At 39.8% G+C, this 23,428-nt stretch overlaps 1 protein-coding gene across 3 annotated transcripts in view; it reads right to left on the bottom strand.

Annotated features, from left to right (window-relative positions):
- CSMD3 (CUB and Sushi multiple domains 3) overlaps positions 1–23,428 on the bottom strand; it is a 1,226,382-nt gene that overhangs the window by 752,682 nt on the left and 450,272 nt on the right. For all 3 annotated transcript variants that reach the window (XM_038390468.2, XM_038390469.2, XM_038390471.2), the window contains one exon: positions 18,573–18,660. In XM_038390468.2, coding sequence (XP_038246396.1) covers positions 18,573–18,660 — 88 coding nt within the window. The remainder of the gene's footprint in view (positions 1–18,572; positions 18,661–23,428) is intronic.

The raw sequence follows: 23,428 nt of genomic DNA, 5'->3' as shown, positions 1-23,428 counted from the left end.
AAAGTACAAACATGATGGAGCTAATCATTAATGAAGAATTACACCAAAGAAAGAGGAGTGAAACTTGTAGAAAATTAGGATACTTTTCTAATTGTTTTAGAGCCTAACACAACTGGGCCCCGATCCAGTCTGGGGAGTATCATGGGATAGTCTGCCATCAAGGGCAGTAGTGCCTAGTGATCAGCCCCTCTTTCCCCTGCCCTCCCCGCTCCAGAATGGCCCTAATAGATATAAGGATCATGTTAAGGAATGGCTCTCAGGGAAGAAATCCTGATACTGTACATTTAAGGGACCAAAGCTTTGCAGGGAGGATAGGACAAGGCTCCCCTTTCACCGAACCAGCTGAGAAGCAGTTGGAGAAAGGAACCAGCTCAAACCTCCCTCCATCACAGCAGGCAGCCAGAGAGAAGACTGGCCTTTTGAACCCTCCAGATGAAAAAGGCTAATTAGACAGGTTGTTCAGCTGAAGAGAACTGGCACAACCTCAGCTCCAGTAAGAGGGCTGGAGGTGGAACTTCCACTTGAAGAAGGATAAGACTGATTAACCTAAGGCAAAGAGGCCTGAGAGATAACCTTGCTCCTGTGAGAGGGCTGAGAGGGAACTCCTGTTTGAAGGAGGGAGATATTGCTTTACACTACATAACTTCCAGCTCTTGAGAAAAAGAGAGGGCTGAAGAAGGGGCTTCTGTTTAAAGGAGGGATAAGATAGACTACCCTATGGCAAGAAGCAACCCAGCTCCAGGAAAGAGTGCTGAAGAGGGAAACTCCTGTTCAGAGAAAGGAAAGACTGACTACTTCCAGGCAAGAGATGCAGTTACTCATCACAGCCCAGTTGTTGCGAGAAAGGTTGGGAATAGCTTTGAAGGAGTACCACCATAATCAGCAAAGAAGAAGTAGTGAGGAACCATAGATTCCAGGAGACTCCAGGGACCTGGGGAAGATTTAAGAAGCTGGGCAAAGGTAGAAGCAGCCCAAGGAAAATGGCAGAGGGATTAAAGCAATAGTCCTTAACCACCTGAACAGAGTTCCTGGTCTGGAATCCAGAAGAGAGGATGGCTCAGTTTCCTCTACCTTTCCCCAGACTAGAAGGGAAGGTACAGGCATCAGAAGGAGAAGAGGTCAAGTAACATAGGCCCCAGATGAAGACTGAAATTATAAAGCAAAAAGACAAGATGAATCAAGCAGCACAGCCGTAAAACACCAAATTAATCTGATGGCTACTGAACCATTACATACACAGGGAATTCAGAGAGTAATGGAACATTCTATATGTCAGAATTTGTGCAGGAGTCACAGGACTTAAAAAGTGTATGGCTTTAAAATATGGCCTGAGAAGTCCTAAAATGCAGCCGTGACCTGCATTTCTCTGTAACTTTATCTGCAAAGGCAAAACAAAGTCTGAATTTCTGGGGAACACAGTGAACTTCTCTATCCATAAAGAAAGGTGCAGGTAAATATGATTGGGTGCATTTCTTGTTGATTTTCTGAGTTAGTATCAGTTTCAATTTCCTTTCGTTCAAGATGAGATGCAGATGATCAAGGAGACATAATGTGAACGGAACATGAGAGAGGACATGTTCTCTGGACTTGACTTTCTCTAAACAATTGTTGAGGTAAAAGAAAATACAAATTCCTGTCTTTCTGAGGTATGCCATGCATTTGGTAAAAATCTAAGGAGCTGAGGACAGATCAAAGAGAAGCACTGTGTATTAATAGTGGTGACCTGCCACTACAAACCTCAGAAACCTCCTGTGGCTCAGGATAATTGTCACATGGAAATAAGCATCCTGAAGGTCCAGGGCCGCAAACCACTCAGTGATTTAACATGGGAAGGATTGATGCTAAGTGACCATACAGAACCTCTCATTTTGATGAATTTGTTGAGGACACATAAATTGAGGATAGATCTCATACCTCCCTTGGACTTGGAACCAGGAAATACAAAGAATAGAATCTGTTTCCCTGATGCTGCAGAGGGACCTCCTCTACAGCTCCCAGCACACATGAAATCTAGACCTGCTGAAGGAGCAGTAGCTCATGAGAGGGGTCTCTGAAGAGGAATGGGATGGGAAGGAGGGATCCACAGGAATTGATTGGCATACCCAATCTCAGAGTGCTTAGGACCCATGGGTAGTGCATGCAAAGCACCATAAAAGTGACACAGTCTGTCCCCAAATTGGGGAGATAGAGGCATGGAGGTCATAGCTGGAATGATGTCCTGGACCAGAAAGTCAAAATGGCTGTCTGCTCAATGTTGATGGAGGACAAGCTGTTTGGCTAAAGTTAGACCCAGAGGCTCTCCTCCTCTGTGATCTATGTCCTTTCCTGGAGAAATCCTGCTGTCTAGTAGGGAAGGACAACTTGCTGAACATACTCTGTGAGCAATATTTCTGCTGTTGCAGATACCCCCCAGAATGGCGTCTCCTTGTGGCTGGGGTATAAATTCCCAATGAACATAAAGTAGCCTAGGTCTTGTAATTTTTCTCCAACAACAAAAACCAATCACCAGAAGGTAAGTCCTCTAAGCTTGGATGACACCTGCAGCTATAGTGGAATTTTGCAACTGTGAAGATGTTCTTATGGCCATAGCTAATGCCATAATTCTGGACGAAGCATCTGCCATGTCAAGAGGCAACTACAACAAAGTTTTGGCCACTAGATAGCCATCCACAATGAATACATTAAACTCCTCCCTGGAGGCTTCTGTCAACTTATCTGTGAACTTGGACACAGCACCCAAATTAAGCAAGTCATATATTGATAAGAGCACCGTTGCTATGCACATCTGTAAAGATGAAATTGTGTAAACCTTTCTCCCCATGAAGTCCAGCCTATTAGACTCTTTGTCCTTGGAGGTGGACTTATATCCTCCCTTCTGAGATCTGTCATTCACCACTGTTACCACTACATGTGGGTTAAAGTCTCTGAGAATTGACTATAGGTGAGAAATTGCTTGAGACCAAGCCTGTAATCTGTTAAACTTTAGACACTAGATAACATGTTTTCTTTTTTTTTCTTTTTTTTTTTGCAATAGTGCGAATAGAATTCATTTCTTACCAGTACACTGCATTCATGGGAGGGACACAAAGGGGGGGCACAATCAAAATGCGGGGGCATGTGACCTCCCCACGTGACCACTTGCAGGACTCCTCCTCACCTCACCCCCAGCCCAGGGCCCCCGTGCTCTTCCCATCCCCCCCCATGATCCATCACGTGTTACCTGGGAGGGAGCTCTGTCCTCCTCCCACTGCGCTGGAGACTTCTGATCCACAGGGCTTTCTGGAATCACAGCAGTGAAAGGAGCACAACATGAGGCCACTGGGCAATCCCACACCGGCAGCTCCTCTGGCGCAGCTGTACCACCCCCAGCCCTGCTACCAGCCCTTCCACACAGCTGTGTCTCTTGATTCCAGTGTGGAGTCTGTACAGCAGCCCCACTGGAGGCCAGGGGTGGGGTGGTACAGCCACACTGGAGAAGCTGCCGGCATGGGTCCACTGCTCCTCCAGTGTCTTTCCAGTACAGAGTACTGGCTATAAATATCTTACTGGTACAGCGGACTGCCATACTTGCACAACTGTTTGTATGTTCATACCAGTCTTTTTTTCTCTTGCTTAGTATCACTTAAATCTCTGGTTTTTATAAATAAACTTAGTCTTGTTTTACCACAAAAATGTCTCAGTGCTGTGTATTAAAGTGAAGTGTGAGTTTTCAACTAATCTAACAGGCTGGTGTGTATGCTGTCTTTATGGAAGCAGCAAACTTAATTTCTGTAAGTGTCACAGTGAGAGAAACTGGACCCTGTACAGCGACTCCATCCCAGAGAGGGCAAACAAATGATCAGCCTCAACTGAGATCCAATACGAGGACAGAATCAGTATTGTGGATGAATGTGTAATTAACTCCTTGGATACTGGAAGAGGCATCATGCTTTCAACTGATACTAGAACAAATGACAGTGCCAGAGCCAAGGCCAGTACCAAGCCTGATCATGAGGTCTGTAGCACAGATGTTTTTGGTGTCAAAGATAGTGTTTGCACCAATGAGGTCATCGGTACTAAAAAGGACATTGGCTGCAACTCTGCACTCTGAGTGCATTCAGTTACTGCTGAATACAGTGCCAAAGCCCTGCAATCCAACTAGACATGGGCACAATAGAAGAAGATGAGGAAGAAGCAATAGTCACAGAAAGCCCCTGAACTACTGAGGAATCTGTAACAGAAAGGCAGAGCTGGTCTGATGCCACCTGGTATGCCAATGGTGTGGAAATTGTCAGTATTGACACAAAAGTCATAGGTGCCAGACTCAATACATGTCCCATGGCTGATACCAGAATCAATGACACATATACATCCAGTTTTCAGAGTAGCAGCCGTGTTAGTCTGTATTCGCAAAAAGAAAAGGAGTACTTGTGGCACCTTAGAGACTAACAAATTTATTTGAGCATAAGCTTTCGTGAGCTACAGCTCACTTCATCGGATGCATTTGGTCGAAAAAAATGCATCCGATGAAGTGAGCTGTAGCTCACGAAAGCTTATGCTCAAATAAATTTGTTAGTCTCTAAGGTGCCACAAGTACTCCTTTTCTTTTTGCATATACATCCAGTGTCAGCATGGTAGCCGGGCAGGAGTGGTTAGATGGCCAAGCTCCAGCCTGTTGATCAATCCCCTTAGAAGATGATGTTGAACCTCCCTGATCTCTAGAGGTCTCGGCAGAATAGCCAGAGTTGGGTAGGTTGGCACCCCAGACAGAGGTCTGGGAGGAATATGGAAGGCCAAGCAGAAATGTATACGTGTGAAGGAAGTCTGGCGGGAAGTGCAGTCTTAAAATTGGGATTGGGAGATTTGGGCATGAAACACAGCCTGGAGTGGGAAGTGTGTATGCATGGGATGTGGGGAAGTATTGGTTGAGGGCAGCCTGGAGGCAGGGTCTGGACTGATCTGTATGCAGGAAGAGTGAAGAATCTAGACAGGACAGCATGGTGAGCTACAAAGCAGGGAGAGGAGCTGGAAGGTAATGCAGGGATTAGTGATAAATTTTGAATAGGATTTCCTCTCCATCTATTCTGTGTTTAAAATGCTGTTTAAACTCCAGATGGCAATGAAGATGAATGTCTTTTAATCTGTTCCCCTTCCACTGAATGATTATTCCCTGCAGTATATTTTCTAGTACTTTGGCCAACAAAGTTTTCAATTCTCCAAACAATGGGGCTTCCACAATTGCCTATGGGAAACTGCTCTACATTCTAATAGATCTCAGATAGGATGTTTATTGATATTTTTATCTAAATTACTTGCTCTAAATTTTATCCCACTGTTCCTAGTTATAACCTCCTTTCCATCCCACACCTCTTCTATCCTAGTTAAACTGTAAATTACTTTAAAAATAGTGTTTATATCACTAGAGACACAAACTTCATTTCCAGATGGCAGTAGATATACATGCACAAGATAATGCCAATATTATAGCTATTTTAAGTAGAACTCTATAGCCACAGTAAAATACGGCTCTTGGCAGATCAACCACGAATGCTGAGCCCTGTAGACCATAGACTCTCAAAACCTGGCTGATTAGATATAATTCTAACTGGTACTTCTGGGACTAAATTCTATCCTTTTTGTATAATGAACATGTGCAAACATAGTGCCTTCAGAAAGCGTATGCAAACATACTGCAGGCTACCACGACAAATGAAAATCATCTAAGTACATGGAATGTATCAGGAAAAAAATCAACTAGTTTTTAGCATCACAATTACTACAGATGAATCTCTGAAAGTTACCCTGGCAACTGTACAGCTATTGATAACATTAGAAAATGCAGTCTTCTCACGAGAGAGATTTTCTTCTTTTTTTGGTACTTTAAATTGTAAGTATAAAAATAAACTTTCAAAACTACCCACAGATTACTGAGTGCCTGGGGCAGAGGTGCCAATTCCCACATGGCATGGCACTCAGTTTCTCCAATATAGTCTTTGGCACACTGATTATGGATGTGATTTAACAATCCAGCCAAGTCACAGAGAGAGTTCTACCATTCTGGGGCAGTGGAGTTCCCAAGTCACAGTTCAACATAAACCCAAACCAAAAGAATCTTAAATCCTGCTGGGCTCTGCTTTCAGCTGCCTTACTTTCAGATGCAACCCAGCTGCAGCAGCTTGTCTTAATATCCACTTCCAGGTTTCTGGTAAGAAATCAGACCAACAGTCTATATAAGGCCTACTCTTTGACAGGGAAGGTCCTAGCAGACCACAAACTTCAGTCATCTTCTAGTCCCATTGGGGCATCTCACATCACATGGGCAGTGCCAATCTGCTCTCCTTCCCAGTCCATTCTTATGTTATATGCCTCTCTCATTTTAACTGCCCCCCTACAAGCCTGACAGCTTTTACAGGTGAAGCATGTCAAAATGAATTCAACATAGTGGCAGTAGAGTGTGCACACAGTGTTAAATGGATAGCCCAGTGTAATCCATTCATATACTTTTTAAATGGTAGCAATATTTCTGGGGGGAAAATCAATAATGAACATTTCAAAATATCTTTTTCACTTGGTGTCTGTTTCGGGTATCATCAAGATTTATTTTATTTTTTGGTGACTTCACATCTTGAAATGTAAAAAGTAAAATATGTAATTTAAAAGAAAAAAGGAAAATAAAATAATTTCCTGTTCTATGCTCTGATGTCTCACAATATTAGAAGAGCTAGTTTATTGAATTGTACTTCAGAAAAAAATCCAGAAATTGAGGATCTATGATTGGGTATATAAATCCCACATATTTTTCATAAAAAATGCTGTGTTACATATACAGAATTTAATCAACTGCAAGATATGTTTTACTCTTTAAATAAATAATGGTTTTGCTATTTATATAAGTTTTTGCACTGTTAAATTGTTTAAAGAATCCTTCAGAAACATTGCATTTTGTTGAATATTTTTTTTATTTACTGTATTTAGGGGGAGGGATAGCTCAGTGGTTTGAGCATTGAACTAAACCCAGGGTTGTGAGTTCAATCCTTGAAGGGGCCATTTAGAGATCTGGGGCAAAAATTGGGGATTGGTTCTACTTTAAGCAGGGGGTTGGACTAGATGACCTCCTGAGGTCCCTTCCAGCCCTTATATTCTATCATTTATTTTAACAGTATCAATCAGATTTTCAGAAACATTCACTAATTATGCACACTCCAGACAGAATTGGAGACATTTTGTGTGTCTGGTTTTCAGAGGCACTGAGGACTTTCAGCTCCCACAAGCTTCAGTGGAATCAGCCCAGGACCAGCAAGAGAAGTGGAGCAGCAAATGTGGCAGTAGGCTACCTTTCCATTCTCCAGTCTTGATGCAAAATGTAAGATCTTCAAGGCTGCTCCAAGTCAGACACAACTGTCTATGGTTCCTTTTACCTCTTAATGTTGGGAAGTGAAATGGGAGGAGTCAGAATAGCCAACTCAAAGATGACCAAGGATTTTCACATGCCGCGGAATTCTCAGGAGGCTGGTTGTGCCAATTATGTCAGCTTGAAGAGACAGCAAGTAACCAAAATCTGGCAAATTGGGGAAAGGGAGGGGGAGAAATGAGTGACCTGATAGAGAATACAGTGTGTGGAGATTCTGAACAAACAATAATGCTTTTTTTCAGGCACGTTAAATTCAGCTCATCCTCATATGGGTTTTCTTACTACTGTCTCAATTCTTATTTTTGATCAACTCTGGTCCTGCATACCCTACCATGGCCATAATTTACATTTTACTGATATTAACAAAATGAAAATGCAGAAGGAGGGTTCAGAATTGGCTTTAACTTTTTGTGCAGGTCCTCAATTTTCAATTTTCATTACCCTGTTCTCCTAAATGTAGATCTCTCCTGCTGCCACTGCTGCACTACATGTACCTAAGGAATTTGGGAAGAGCATGTGAGATTATTGTCTGGAACATCTACAACCTCAAATATCTCATTTATATCAAAAGGGGATCATAGGAATTTCTTGGTCATGGTCTTTTTTTTTTTCTTAAGAAAAAAGAGGAGCACAGCTATTTGTGCTGTAGCCTGGAAATAGTTGCAAACATTATTTCCCTCCCAAGGGGCAAATCTTCAAATAATGTAGGACTCTGGCCTTACTGGAGGATTTTATGGGCATTCTGGTAAATTTTAATTCTGATGTATCCAACTAATTAACACAATTGTGAAATATTGTCTCCATCTGTTAGATGGAAAAGCTAAGGCAAAAAGGTTAAGGGTAACATTTTCAAAAGCACCTACATGATTTGGACACTTTTCAGTAGGGATCAGGTGCCTAATTTTATATAGGTGCTTTTGAAAATTTTACACTGTAGACCTAGGAATTAAAAAAGTGATGCTAAACTTCTAAACCTTCTAAAACTCTCATGTAGACATAACAATTGTATGTCAGCATGTGCTAAACTGATCAATTTACAGATTAGGGGGAGCCTAGAGTTTACCTCCATCTAGTAAAGTGTGTGAAAACTGCAAACTGTCTTGTTTTCGCTAGGATTTTACATATTTTTATTACCATGTGTAAGAGCACATCTTTTTTTCTTAATCTAGAGAAGGCCTAAGTGACTGAATTTTGGCTGAAGAGAGAGTAGGTGTCACAATGAAGATGGAACCTCAGAAGACCTTCGGTGATTCCATTTTATTAGTTACTCAGGTGACTCTGTACACATGTACAGCCAGAGGCTACACTGGCTGGTCAAAAGGGGAACTACATTAGCTTCAGGCAAATCGCTGACACAGAATAAAGGAACTTGTAATGGTACTACCACCATCAGCAACAAATCAGCCACATTCCATAGCAAAGGTTCTCCCAGAATTCAGAGCTCTTTGGCAATGGATTTCATGGATCTGAAAGTCCACCCTGGAAAGATGCTGGGGAAGTGTTTATGAAAAATCTTTAGGGAAATCCACTGTGAAACTTCCAGACACTAGCAATCAATTTGTTTACATATTCAAAGCTATCATAGGAAGGGAAAGGGATATACATTTATTAATACTAATTTCATGAAAACAGAGAATTATCTTTATGGAAGACAAAGTTCAATTCAAAGGATGGTTGGTTTAGTGCTTGTGGTGCTAGTGTAACAAGGACAGAATCCGGTCGTCGGCAGGTGGGATCAAAACTGGGACCTCTGGAGCTAAATGTATGAGCCCCTACTACACGAGCTAAAAGCCATATGCCCCTTAGCTAAGGCTATAGAGCAGATTCATTAATCTTCTCTCTCTTAGTGGGCTTGGTGTTACTGGATGGGACAGAACACCAAGAGGGTATGTGGGTTACACTCAATAAACCCAGGTTCAATTTCCTTTTCTGCCAGAATTTCTGCCACTTTTAGGGCCAGACTTTTAAAAGGTTTTCAAAATTGCCTTGGTAAAATCAGTGGGACTTAGGTACCTAAACACTTCTGAAAATCCCACTGGGCACTTCTCTGCATCTTAGGCATCTAAATACCTTTTAAAATCCAACTCTTCATCTCTCTGTGCCTCAGTCCAATCTGTGTAAAATGGAATAATAATACTCCCTTACCTCATAGGGTGGTGTGTGAATATATACTTAAAATACTGTGAGGTGCATATATATATGATAGTAATGGGGGCCAGATAAATTGATTGAGAAAAATTGCTGAACATAATTAACATTTAAAAAATCAACAGTTACCAAAATTACCACACAGTGGGGCTTGTCTGTATGGAGAGTTAGTGCATAGCAAGCTGGGGTGTAAATCTACAGCACCCTAGTGGGCTGTGCACTAAGCATTCATGTGAACCCAGATGCTGTGCACTAACAGTTCCTAGTGAGCACTAACCTATTGCTGTTTGAAACAGCAGTATACAAGGGGGACATTGTGTCTAGTCTCCTTAACAAGGGGAGGGTCATAACTAACTTAGTCCTATCCTCTGTCTTAGGCTATAGTTCCTGCAAAGTGATGCACGCAAGGTGGTCCTTGTGAACATTTCATTGAAGGATGAATAGCTTAAGCATGTATTGGTTGAGGATAGTAAAGAAAAGCTAACTAGGAGATTTAAAGGTAAGATTCCAGAGATGTCCCCACTGAAAAAAAATACAAAAAACACCTTTATTTCTGATTTAAAACATCTATTTCAGGATAGGAAATGCTATCAGATATCAGTGAATCTCCTTGACTCTATTTCAACCTTTAAAAGCCAGTTATGCTCAAATAGGCATTTAGAATCAGAAACAAAGCTTTTAAAATTTCAAAACACAGCAACGGGGATTCTTACATCAGAAAAGAATATCCAAAACAGTAAGTGCATTGTGTCAGATCCCAAGGGACACTGTAAAATTCTGCAATTTGTCTCAGAGCTTGTCTTACAACTTTTCTGAGGATATGTGAGAACATGTTTGTTGGGAAAGCAGCCAGTTGCCATATAACTTAATATGGCTGGAATAAAATGCACCCCCTGGTCCCAACACACACACACACTTAGAAGGCTCTGGAAAGTGGTGACAGGATACTGGCCAGGTGAGAACCCAAGAATTTTTATAAAACGTTCTGATTCTGTGTTAAACCTGTATGGAAAGGAGATTCTGAGGAGTCTTCCTACAAACATTCTTTCCTCATCCTCCTAAAATGTTGCATTTTTGACTTAAGGTGTCTGCACAGTCAATTCTTGTTGGGGATTGGCAGCTTGCTCATACTAAGGCTGTAATTACTAAGAATTTAAGTTTCTGATTCTCCTCCCTGTAGTGGTTAAAAGGCCATCCATAAGACAGTAAGGCTGCTCTTTACATCAAGTTAAAGGTTTAAGTTTGGGTTGTGCTATTTTTCTTCTCTGTGATGAATAAGACATGATGAGGATTTGTTTAATTGCTTTTTATGTTTTTAAAAATAAGGACTTTTCCCCTTGGAAATCTAGTTATCTTGGAAGACTGGCAACTGGAGAACCCTTAGGGTGATCATATTACATGTTTGGAGGTAGTGAAATCTGATCAACTGAGAAGAGAGATTTTTATTCATCCTGCTAAGCTTCATCTTTGTGTGTGTGTGTGCTTTTTTTGAGACTCCTTTAATGTAAACAAGTGATCAATTTGAGAGAAAACACATCAGTCATTTAATATCCCACAGTCCTGCTCCTTCAATTAAACTGTAAGAAATCTCATAATCCACATTTCTGAGACTACTAACAAGTCTTCCAGGGAAAACTAGTCTTCATTCTCCTAATATGTGTGAGTTAAAAACAAGCAAGGAAACATCCCCTAGCCCTTTCAACCCTTTCCTGTATATTATAAAATGGCTATAAAAAGGGTTTTTTTTCCTTTTTTGCAAGTCACACCCCCAATGTGGTTCCTTAAATAAAGTTAATGAGACTCTTCAAGGACCAAAGTGATAGTGTCACCTACAGGAAAGAAGGAATGTTTGCTAACACAAGGGATGAATCAGTTGATGTTTTTAAATGGCAATATAATTATTTCTAAACAAAATGCTTTTTAAAAAATGTTTTGTTTACTCTTTATATGACCTGGATTTATTGTTAAACTAGTCACCATAACTAATAAACAGCCGAAAGAAGAAGAAGCCTTTTAACTAGGAAATAGAAAATTTCACTGGGGCGGGGAATGATAGATGCTGACTCATTTTTAGGGAATCCATTATAATAGAAGTTGGCCCAGTCTGGGACTTTTCTAAGAAAAGCAGGAATAGGAATAGGAGGTCTGGATAATAAGGCAATATTGTACTAGACAGGAGCTGTTCTGAGATGAGACTGCCCAGAGAAAAGCTGCCAGACCAGACTGTTCCAATCTTTAAAAATATCAAACCAGAGTTGTTTGAATGTCTGGATAAAATGACAGGTTTCAGAGTAGCAGCCGTGAGGTATCTGCCCTGAGGAAACTTGGCAGAATATCTTTAAGTGACAGAAAAGCCAGTGTGAAGGCTGTATACTTTGGGAAGTTACTGAAGCTCTTATATTAATGTGATACCAACACAATAACTGCTTCCAAGGGGCCTAGTACATAATGGAAATGTTTTATACTTTACAAGCTACTTTTTCTTATATTGTCTCTAAGGATGTCTATTGAATAAAAATGTTTGATCTCCTATTACTCCTACAGAGTCAGAATTCCTATACTGACCACAAGAATTCTTGTTATATTAAAGCAGTGGGTAAGATAATAGCATAACATTGTCTTACATTAGCCATTCTACAATACCCAGAAAGAGACAAGGTCCTTTCTCTGAGAGCTTACAGACTAACATGGTTCCAGCCCTGCAAACTGATAAGTATCCTCAGCTATAACTGAAGACAACAAGAGCATAAGGAGCTCCCAGAATAAAACCCATGTAAGTGACACAAACACACAGCAGTGCTGTGATTTAGCATTTTTGTTTGTTTAAAATGGTATTGGGTGGGTGCCATGTTTGTTGAAGTGGGTTTGTATTTATGAGTAGCTGAAAAATGAAAAAGATGAGGGTAAAGCTGGTTTCCAAACAAACACAAAATACATCTATTTGCATTCACTGTACTTAGTGATTTTTTTTCTTATTTTGTAGAATTCACAACTTCAAAGTGATCAATATAGGGAAAATATTAGATAAAGTTAGGACCAAAAGTAAGGTTTGAGGGTGGTTAGCTTTTACAGAATTATAATATTTCTATGAGTTTTGTATATTTAACTTCCAAATGAAATAAGTTTTCCTCTCTTCCTGTCCCTGAAAACCAAAATATTTTGATTTTGCAAAGTTGCTGCAGTGCCTCATGGGAGTTGTAGTTTGGGCACCTCGTGCTATCATTCTTCTCATGCACCATGGTGTCCCCTCTTGATTAGAGGAGGTGATGCATCATAGTGATTGCATGACTGCAGTGCATCATGGAAGATAAAGTCTGAATGAAAAGTCTGGTCCATAGAGAAGAATAGCAGAATAAGTCCTTGTTGTTTTAGCTAGCCCTAACTAAAATGATGTACATTGCTGCCAAGCTTTGAGGAGGTCCTGCAATGACATTTCTTGCAGGATCAAAATTTGTTAGTGGACCAGCAAAATGTAGCTTAACCTAACTCTGCCCCCCTCTCTTCTTCTGTTGTTCTCTCTCAGTTTGCCCCTCCACCATTTGTATTCCAGCCCCATTTTCTCTCATAACCTGCCTGTAGCAAAGGACTTTTAGCCATCACTTGCTCTTCTTCCCTTGCTAGCTCTTTCATTCCTGTCCGCTAGCCAGCAGCAAGTGTTTCATGTATCATGTGTTGGGTAACAACAGGAGAAGACTCCATGTTTCTAAAACTGAACTGGCTTTTCACTAAGAAAACTATTTACCCAGATACTGTAATTGTATCTAGCATTCCAGCCATGTACATACAAACTGACTTCCTAGTGTCCCTCCAAACACTTCTTCTCTTGCAACCTTTGTTCTCCCCCTTCCTCCTCCCCAAGTTCTGTGCAGGTCGCTACATCTTTTCTTTAAACAATTGTTGTTGTTGTGTCTTTAATGCAAGTGTTTGCTAACTTGATGGTGGCAATACATATATTGCTCTAGGATATAGCTGATACTGCCATCTAATTGTGGCCTGCTGCACCTGATAGTCCTTCAAGATCTTCTCACCAGCCTCCACCTTTTTGTATATGTTATCTTTGTTGATAGACTCCATCATCTGTTCCACAGTCATCTTTTTCTATCTGACCACATCCCCTTTCTGTATCTGCAAAGGCTCTCCTAGCAAATTTTATGGGCTGCTGGCCTTGCATGAGTTCTTCTCCTATGCCTCCTTGTAATACTAATTGCTCTGCGGTGCTTTTGAATTGGTGTTCTGACAATACCCACACTGCATCCTGCCATGTTAACTATTTCTAGGTACCAGACTTCTGAAGGTTTCTGATAGGTGTGCATACAATCTGGAAAAATAGACGGCCATCCCTTTAGTTGCTAGACTCCCTTGCCACACTTTGGTCTAGATTTTTCCTTAATAGCTCCCAGTTTCTCAGGATCTGGCTGGAGTCTCTCAGAAAACACCAAATGTCCAATGTAGAGGACCTCAGTTTTTCTCAGCTTCAGCTTCTCTGCATTCAGCCCAATATTCTGCTCCCAGAACCTGTTTAGAAGTTTCTGCAGCTTGGTATCACACTCCAGAATTTCCTTTTATTTGACATCACTTTCTCCTACAGTAAGAATGTAATCTGCTACAATCTTGATGCCTAGAAGTCCCTCTAGTGCCTCGATCAGTTTACAGTGGACCACCTCTGCAGCCAGTTGCAAAGGAATGGCAAAGTTTGTTGGTTGGCTGGAAGGCTCAGCTAGTTCAGAGACACACTGTGCTAGTATCAACAGATTTCATGATGGCTCCTCTTTGCAGGCTTGCCAGTTCCTTCTTCAGTGACTCCAACAGCAGAACTCTGTGTTTTGGTAGGCTCATGGACTGCACAACAGAGTCTATGTCAAACTTCAGCCTGCCCTGTAGGTGTCCATCTTCCTGAAATATGTCCTGATAGTCTGTTAGAATTCTGGATGGGATCCAGGGTGATTGTTCTCTTTCTTCTGTCATGCCAAGGATAGCTCTGGTGTTGTACTGTGATCAGATCCATGGCTTGCACAGCAGTGGATAGCATGCCTGTGTCTCAACTAATATAAATTCCAAGTGATAACATCACTTGTTTCATGGGTTTCTTATTGACAGCCTGAATTTGCCCACTGGCCTCAGAATCCTTTTATTGTACATCCCTAGCAACTGATCACATTTCTCAGTCTAGTGTTGCTTTTCAGTATTGCTAGGATTACTTTGCAGCTGGCTGAACAATCCATCTCAAAATCAGATCAGTTGTTGACCTAAAAGCATAACTGCAGATATGGCAGTTGAATGGCTGGTTGCCTTCTTCCGCAGTGTGTGTATATTAAGCATCTTCTGGATCTGCTAATTTCACACTGCAGTTATCCTCCTCTTCATTAGAAATCTCAGCATCCTCAATTTTTGCATGTACTGCTGTTTTGTTTTGTTTTTTTTCCTTCCTAGGGTAGCTGTGGCAGGGGGACATAAAGTAGCTCTATTTCCCACACCCCTTGCACCATTGCCCATAGGTATTTTCCTTTTCTGCCTTTCATGTTGCTTTGTAGATATGCTAGACCATGATGATTGCATCCTCAGTTAGTTTCTTCCCTGCTTCTTGGGTATCTTTAGCTTGAACTTGTGTACATGTTCTGCACTAGTGGCTATTGTTTTTGATCCTTTGGACAGTTCAGCTATCCTTGTTAGAGGCATTTCTTTAGGGTTAGATCTGTTTCTCTCAGCAATCTCTTCCATAAGGTGGAAACGCATGTCCTACAAATGATCCTGTCTCTGCTTATGGAACTTTTAATGTTTCCAAAGTTACATGTGCATGTGGAGGCGACAATTCTCAGCTCTATAACGTAAGTATCTATTTCTTCTTCTGCATCTTGGTTTTGGGTAAAAAAACCCAGTATCTCTCTACAATTTCATTCTGTTGGGGTCACATATTCATCCAACACCTTTATCAGCAGTTCCTGTGTTTGGGGTATTATTTCAGGTAACAGTATCTCACTCACTACTTGTCCTTTTTTCCCCAATGAGATAAGGAAAAAATAGTTTTAAAACTATTTTTTATCTTAATTTTCTCATCTTTATCCCCATAGCCAGCTATATATATATAAAACTCAATTCTTGTTTCCATTGCTTCTATGCTTGCGTAAGATTTTTTTTTGTCTGGGAATCAAGCTTTTCTGGTAGCTTGAGTCCCTCCATGCTGCTTGATTGCTCTATTTCTAGCTGCTGCTTTGTTTTCCTTTTACTCATACTCTCTTCCTTGCTGTGATCTCTGTAGGCTGACTACCGCCACCATATTTCCTGAACCTTGTGTTGGGAGAGGACTCCATTTTTCTAAAATTAAACTGGCTCCTTATTAAGAGAACTATATACAGAGGTTCTATGCTTGCAGCTAGCATTCCAGCCATGTGCAAAGAGACTGACTTCCTGGAAACTCCTCAAAACTGTTTGCTTCTCTCTCCAAGCTCTATGCATTTGCTACAGCAATGTGCAAGGTTAGAGCAGTGAAAGGTGGGAAGGACTGGCTGCCTATCTCTCCGCTATTCTCCAATCACTAGAAGCACCCAACTAATCCTAACACAATCATCACATGCAGCCCAACACCCAGATTTCAAGGGGCCTAATTTACAGAGAGAGTTGTGGGGGGGAATCAGTTGAAGATGCCTGGGTCAGCTGTCGTAATGACTTGGAGTAGCTGAGAGGAATGTGGTGGAGCTGGCTAGGGAATGAGGGAGGCTAGTTCCTCCCCTTGTACTGCTGTTGGCTCAATTACCTACCATCACCATCATCACCGCCTCCTCCTCCTTTACCTGGCTGTTCCTTCCTGGTGGTGTCCATCGGGAAGAGTGGTGTGACAAGAGGAGGAGAGTCTGCTTAGCTGCCTGCTTATCAGGTGCCACAGCAGACCAGTGGTAGGATGAGCAACTACAGGCATATGCCTACTGCTTGCCCATAGGTTAGCTGATTACATGATAATTCTGCTGAGATGCAAGGCAGGCAGACAGGGGCCGGCAGGGAGAATGATCCCATAAGATGCAAGGATAAATGAAATAAACTGACTAGCTTGTGTTTCGTTTCTCCGCTTGTGGGAGTGGGGGTTGGGGGGTGGGATCAGAATTAATTAAGAGTGAACCTCTTTTTAAAATTCCTTCCTATTCAAGAATCTCAGATATCACTAGTTATACCAGGAAGGATTTTTCCCCCAAATATAATTTTTAACAAGACTTGACTGTTTCTCTGTGTCCCCAGAATGCATGTACAAGCTCCGTGGCTTCTTCCTACCACCTCTTTGAAGAACAGAGGCTGGCTTGGCACTGCACTAGATTCATCAGTTGAATATCTGTATCTCAAGGAAAAAGGAGAGTGAGCTCTGCCTGCCTCCATTGTCACCACCGTCAAAGTAACAATCTGTATTGTTTGCAATCTGCCATAACATTCCTCTGCTAATTACATTTTCAAAAGGGCTGAGTATTGCCACCGTCTCCCCATAGCAGACCCAGTGTACCCAAGGGGTTCAGGACAGCCTGTTCACCTGCTTCTGACATCTGGCTTGATTTTACCTGCTAATTCACTATCACTGCACTACTTATTATGAAGTATTATTAATGATGTGTTAAGCATCAACAACATGCTTGGTCTTATGCAACAAAGGAAATAGGGATGGTTCCTGCTCTGATGGGTTCATAATTTGAAAAAAATTGCAGAGAAGATAGAACACTGTGGGACTCACAGAAATAGGAGTTGGAAATGAGTTGGCGATATTTTGGTTTGCTTGGTTTTTATGTTTTGACTGTTAGCTTACTTCCACTGATGAGCTGCAGAGGCCCCCTGTAAGAGAGATGGCCTTTAGGGTCTCTCTGAATTTTTTTTTAAATGAAAACTAAAGGTGAGATTTTCAAAAGCATCTAATTAAATTAGGCACTTAAGTCCCATTGAATTTAAATCTGACTTTGGCATCTAACTCACTTAGGCACTTTTGAAAATCCCACCCTAAGTCTCTAGTACCGCCTCCCTTTTATTTTCCCTCAAAAATTGCATCAGTTTTCACTTTTTTATGGCTAACCTCAGTACATATTAATTGCCAAGACTGAAAGGAGTGCTCCAGTGCTGTTGGAGGCATCTAGGACAACATAAAGGAACAAACAAACAGTATTTAAATAAAACAAGTTAGTAAAGTTTGATGTATGCCCCAAAATCCTCTCACTAGTCCTCCTTAAGATGCTTAGTTTGCTCCAGTGCATAGTGGTGTGATAATTAAGGAGAGAAAATTAAATTATATATCAGGGAGGGAAGGAGACAGGAAAAAAATGTTTCACAACAACAACCCCCAAAACATTACATCCAGTTTCACTTGTTAAAATTATCAGCTATCTCCATTATTGCCAGGACTGCAGCAGCTGCTAACAGGGGAATTTCCTTCTTGTAGGTGCACATGGGGACGTGTACCAGTAGCCTGAACAAACTCCAACACTGACAACTGCTCTAGAATGCAAGATATGGGGGCAAGCTGCTTCTACACTGAGTTGAGAGAGTTATCACCATTGCAGCCGGCCTCTCCCCCCACCAGCACATGCCTGTCTAGTCCTGACCCTGCCTGATGACCATTAAAATGGTACTTTGAATGAGCCTGAAAGATGTCAGCCAGTAGAAACCACTTTGACTAGCCTGAAGAGACCTGTTTTCCTCCTCCTTCCCTCACACTATCTTCTTCACACACATCCTCATCTTACGTGTCCCACAAAAGTCTCCATTTCTACATATAACTCCCATATTTGTAGGAATAAGGTAGCTGAATATTTAAGTAAGAACTATTTTAAATAAAATTAAATTCCTTGCAAATCCCTAGCTATTTGTATCACTTCCCAGTATACTACCGACAGCTTTATCCTTAGTACTAAAATATAAATAGTGGACTATATTTAGCCATCTAATTTTAAATAGAATTTCCCAAAGGTTGGCCAGTGGTCTTGGTATACTTTTAAAAATATATATTTTAATGGTTTTTCAAAAATTTTTGTGTTATAGAAATGATACAATGATAAGGTTAATATTTTACCTAAAATCTGAGCCTAGTCGTTTTCCATTTTCTGGCTCTCCAGGATCTGGACACAAATTGGATGCCTGTTTAATACCTCCTTCATTTACTGTAAAAGAAAAGAAAACAACACACTTTTAGGAAACCCAGAAATATGACAATTAATAGTATGAAAAACTTACTTTATCTACAAAGTTGCTACTTCAAAAACACCAAATAGTTACTAGATTTTGGAGTAGATCACAATCTCCAGTTTCAATACATTTATTTTCTTTCAATGATAAGTGTGACTTTTAAAGTATGTTTTATATCGGTAAACAGCAAATTCTAGAAGTCTTATGATAATAGAAAAAGTACCAAATAACTCTGTTTATTTGCTCATCATCTTACTGAATCCATATACATATTACTTGTATTTCTTTACAAAAATAATAATATTTAAAGTTAATGAACTCTACAGTAATGACAGTTACTGTAATTTGTGGGAAATTTTCCTCTGACCATAGTTCAGTAATGTCACTCTTGCCTTCTCCCCTAGTGTCTGACCTGCTTGCCTTGTGTCAATGACAAAACTTCAGTCGAGTTGGATCAGGTAGGCCCTAATTACTGCTGTGAATCCAAATATCCCAGAATTTGGAGGCATGGGGAAAGCTTCAAGATCTGAACCAGGTTTGACTTTCACAAATTTCTTAAAATGAACCAAATCAAATCCTCAGAGCTGGACATTCCCAAACCATGGGGGCTTGAAAACTTTATGTGGATCTGAACTTTTCATCTTTGATTCATCTCTTCTTATAAAAAAAAAGATTAAGAACTCATCCAGTGCCTTTTACATACACAAACATTTACTTTAGTGGAAGTTATGCACATATAAAGAGTCTAGTATTGATACACAAATTAGTGTATTTTTTCAATAGTTTGCACTATCTAGTTTTGTCATATTTTACATATTGTGTTTGTTCTACTATAAAAAAGTGAAACATTTATAGTTTGCAAGAGTTTAAGTGTCAAAAAATACTTCTACCCCAGTTTAGTTCTTTTCATCCTAGTTGTGCGCTAAATTAAGAGTTGATGATCAGGAAATAAATCCATATCACAGGAGGCTGGTCAGCTGCTACCTGAAGAATGTTTAGGCTTGAAATGAAACTATTTTTAATGTTTTCAAAACTAAGTGATGTGAAGCCAAGGCATTTATATTAAGAGGAAAAGATATTTAACCTGTCTTTGTTTCTGATGAGTTAAGTCAATGGGCTTTGGCATAGCAGGGTGATAGCTTTCAACGTAACAAAATAAAACTCCTTTGGGAGAAAGGGCTTGTATATAATTAAGCTAATCAGAAATGACTTATTCACACAATTTTTTAAAATTGATTTTATGAGAGAGAAAGAGAGAGATAACTTGTTTCTAATTAATTACATGTCTAAACTGTCTGACTCCACCTCTGCAGGAATAACAGTTTGACACAGACTGACACTGAAATAGGGTACTCCCCACCTAGCTTTTCCCCTGGCCTCATGTGAGGAATTGCCATAGGAGTGTTTGAGGAACTCTCCCTTGCCTTAAACATGGTGTACTTATACTCACAAAAGGTGGTAAAATTAATTCAATAGTGATGGGTGAGGTCAGGATCATAAAACAAAAGTGAAAGGATGGGGAGCAAGTGAGCATTATTTAGTTTTTCTTCAGTAGTTGGGGCCCTTTCCAACCAATGGGCCCTCACCTTAGCCTTTGCTGGCTGTGGCCATACTATTCAGTCTTCTCTGTCCTGAAAGAGCTACAGCATGGATGGTCTGATATTGCAGCAAGCAAAGGTAAGTGCCTGTTCAGCCACATTGGAATACACAGGGCTAACTGGATTTCCACTTTTGTGACTGGAAAGGAGGAGTTTTCCATCAACAGCACATAAGCTGAAGAGTGAGAAGTTTTTCTCACTTTATTCTGAGAAACTTAATGAGGCTTGTTGGTAGGCTGAAAGTGTGTCACCCATAGAAAGCAAATTTCTTTCTACCATTGAAGGATCCATGTGTTTGACAGTTATGGTACTGCCATCGACTGGAGTCCATATGGACAGTCCAGGAAGAACCTGTTATTCAGAACTTTAGGAGGAATTCTAAAATGAGATTACCTTAGTGGGTGGGGCAGGAGTGACCTTCAGTTAAGATTTTGTGTGGTTAAAAGTTTATTAAAATTGTGGCCAGAAGCTTTTATTGGTGCTGGCCCCAGGCAATAGTTCTCAGGAAATAACTGCTATGACATCCCAGAATTTGATTGAATTATACAATATCTATATGTAGATACAATAATTTATTTTACTATGACTAAATGAAGAAGACAAAAATCCAGCTTTAAACACGACTTCCCATTTTATTGTATTTCATCTTTCAGTATTTGAAATAGAATATTTTATTCTTGTACTCTGTGTAATTCTCAAAAATGGTAGTACTGTGGAAGTTTATGTGAAAAGAGCAGATTCTGTACTGATTTCACAGCATGAAAACAATTGGATTCTACACATTTCAGCTAATATAACAAGCCTGAGAAAGTGTGCTGCTTTATGTCATCATCACTAAACTGTTGCATTCTTAATGAAATACAATGAAATAAAACTTAACATGATACATGGGTGTATTTTATATTCATTCAGAAAATTCTGAAAGACTGTACTGAGGGAAAAATATCAATCAATTAATATCATACATACACACACACACACACTACATTTAGAACTTCAGAACAAAAGATAAGTTATAGTTGGAATGCATTAAACTTACAACTCTAATTTTGGCTCCAATACAGCAGTGTTTTAAGCACATGCTTAAATCCCATCCCTATTCATGTTCATCCCTAAACATGCTTGGCCAAACATGTATGGTATGCTGAGTTTGGAGCCTTTATATTGTTGGTGTAGAATGTGACCACACATAAAACTTGACTTTCTGTTTATAAAAATATAACTACTTTACTGCTTCCCACTTTCCCCACTATCTCATACAATCCTGTGACAACTGTTAATGGGCATTTTATTGTAAACAATGGAATATCATGAATGAGGCATTTCTTCATGGTCTGAGCATGAGACTGGGAGCCAGATATTGCTAAACTGTAATCCAGACTCTCACACCAATCCCTTTATGACTGTGGGACTTAATCTCACCATTTGTAGAGTGAGGATGATGCTTATATATATCACAAGGGTATATATGATTAATAATGTCCTCACTCATGCAAACACTCATGCACATGCTTAATTGCTTCTCACATGAGGAATCCTAATGGTTTCAGTTGCGTTAAGGTAGGCACTGAATGAGTGTTTGCAGGAAAAGGGGTTAAAATTGCAAAATTCTTTGTTGGTGAAAAAACACCATATACATATTTTCTATTTTGTTGTGTTTATGGTGTATATTCAGCAGAAGACAGACAGAGAGAACAAACATGAAAACTGTCTCAGGACAATGGTTTCCTGAGGTTTAGATAATCCAAGACAGTAATTTAAGGTAGCCATTTATTGATATTATTACAAATAACAGATTTATACATAATTTTCTCTGTTGAACCGTTAGGCAGTAAAGGAACAGTCATTCATTTTAAAATACTCTGTTCTTTCATTGTTCTGCATACAGTGCTCCTATTGAGGTCCCATTGAGAATTCTCTCCAACAATCATTGGCACAATGTATTTTTATTGAAATATTGTCCTATTATACATTTACAAATGAACACAGAATTAAACTGAAGGATAAAATTGAACATCTCTTCTAAAAATTTTGAATCTGTCTGACTGAGTTTTAAATCAACCAAAATGTTTATCAATTGTTTGTAGGGGCTAGCTGCTCATTTGCGTTGTCCATCTTCAACTCCCTGACAAATCACAATAATACATACTTCAATTTTATATGGAATATCCACAAAATATCAGCTATGTAAAACTTCATTGATATAAAGATTTTTCACTAAACATATTATCATAGCTTGAAGTGGCTAGCCACTAATGCATTAAGAGCTACATCTAGATATCTTAAAGTTGGTCTTGAAAGAAATGTGATCAAGTAATATAAGGCAAAGCTAATAAATTAGTGGAAATGGAATAAATATGGAAAATTTGTGTTTGATCTAATAAGAAAATGATTGATTTTTATCATCACGATTTGTTGTGTCAACCATTCTATTATCAATCTCTATTGTTTACATATATTTACATTTTCCAGTTTCATATATTTTCAAATAGGCTTGTCTATATTTTACTGTATTTCATGTCTTACAACCACCCTACACTCCGTGAGCCAACAGTGTGAAAATAACATGGATTTTTATTTTTTTTAAAGCATCTTAACACATTTTTCAGATACAAAAGAAAAAAACAAAAGAAAAAACTTCCAGAGTTGTTTAGCAAAAAGAAAAGGAGTAGTTGTGGCACCTTAGCGACTAACAAATTTATTTGAGCATAAGCATTCGTGAGCTACAGCTCACTTCATCGGATGCACTCTAAGGTGCCACAAGTACTCCTTTTCTTTTTGCGAATACAGACTAAGATGGCTGCTACTCTGAGAGTTGTTTAGGTGATACTCTTTACAGATAAATTAAATCTGGCAATAATGTAAACTGCTGTGATAAACTGAATAGAAGTATGGCTTATTTTATTTACTTTTACTTCGTAAAAGCTATAGGCTATTGCCACTTTAAGAAACCTTTATCTAAAAATGCATGACTCACATGCTGACAATTTAAAACCTACAAGCGGAAATTCCATAGAAATGCATTTTCTTTGGGAAAGTCACTGTCATGATAAATCCTGGAAAGTGACCTCAAGACTGCTATCTCAGGCAAATATATCCTGCCTAGGGTGCAGGCAAAAGCACGCAAATTCAATAAGTCTTTCTC

Source organism: Dermochelys coriacea, chromosome 2 (genome assembly GCF_009764565.3).
Source record: "Dermochelys coriacea isolate rDerCor1 chromosome 2, rDerCor1.pri.v4, whole genome shotgun sequence".
Taxonomy (NCBI): Eukaryota; Metazoa; Chordata; order Testudines; family Dermochelyidae; genus Dermochelys; species Dermochelys coriacea.
Note: the sequence above shows the minus strand (reverse complement) of the source record. Positions and strands in the feature narration are given on the sequence as shown.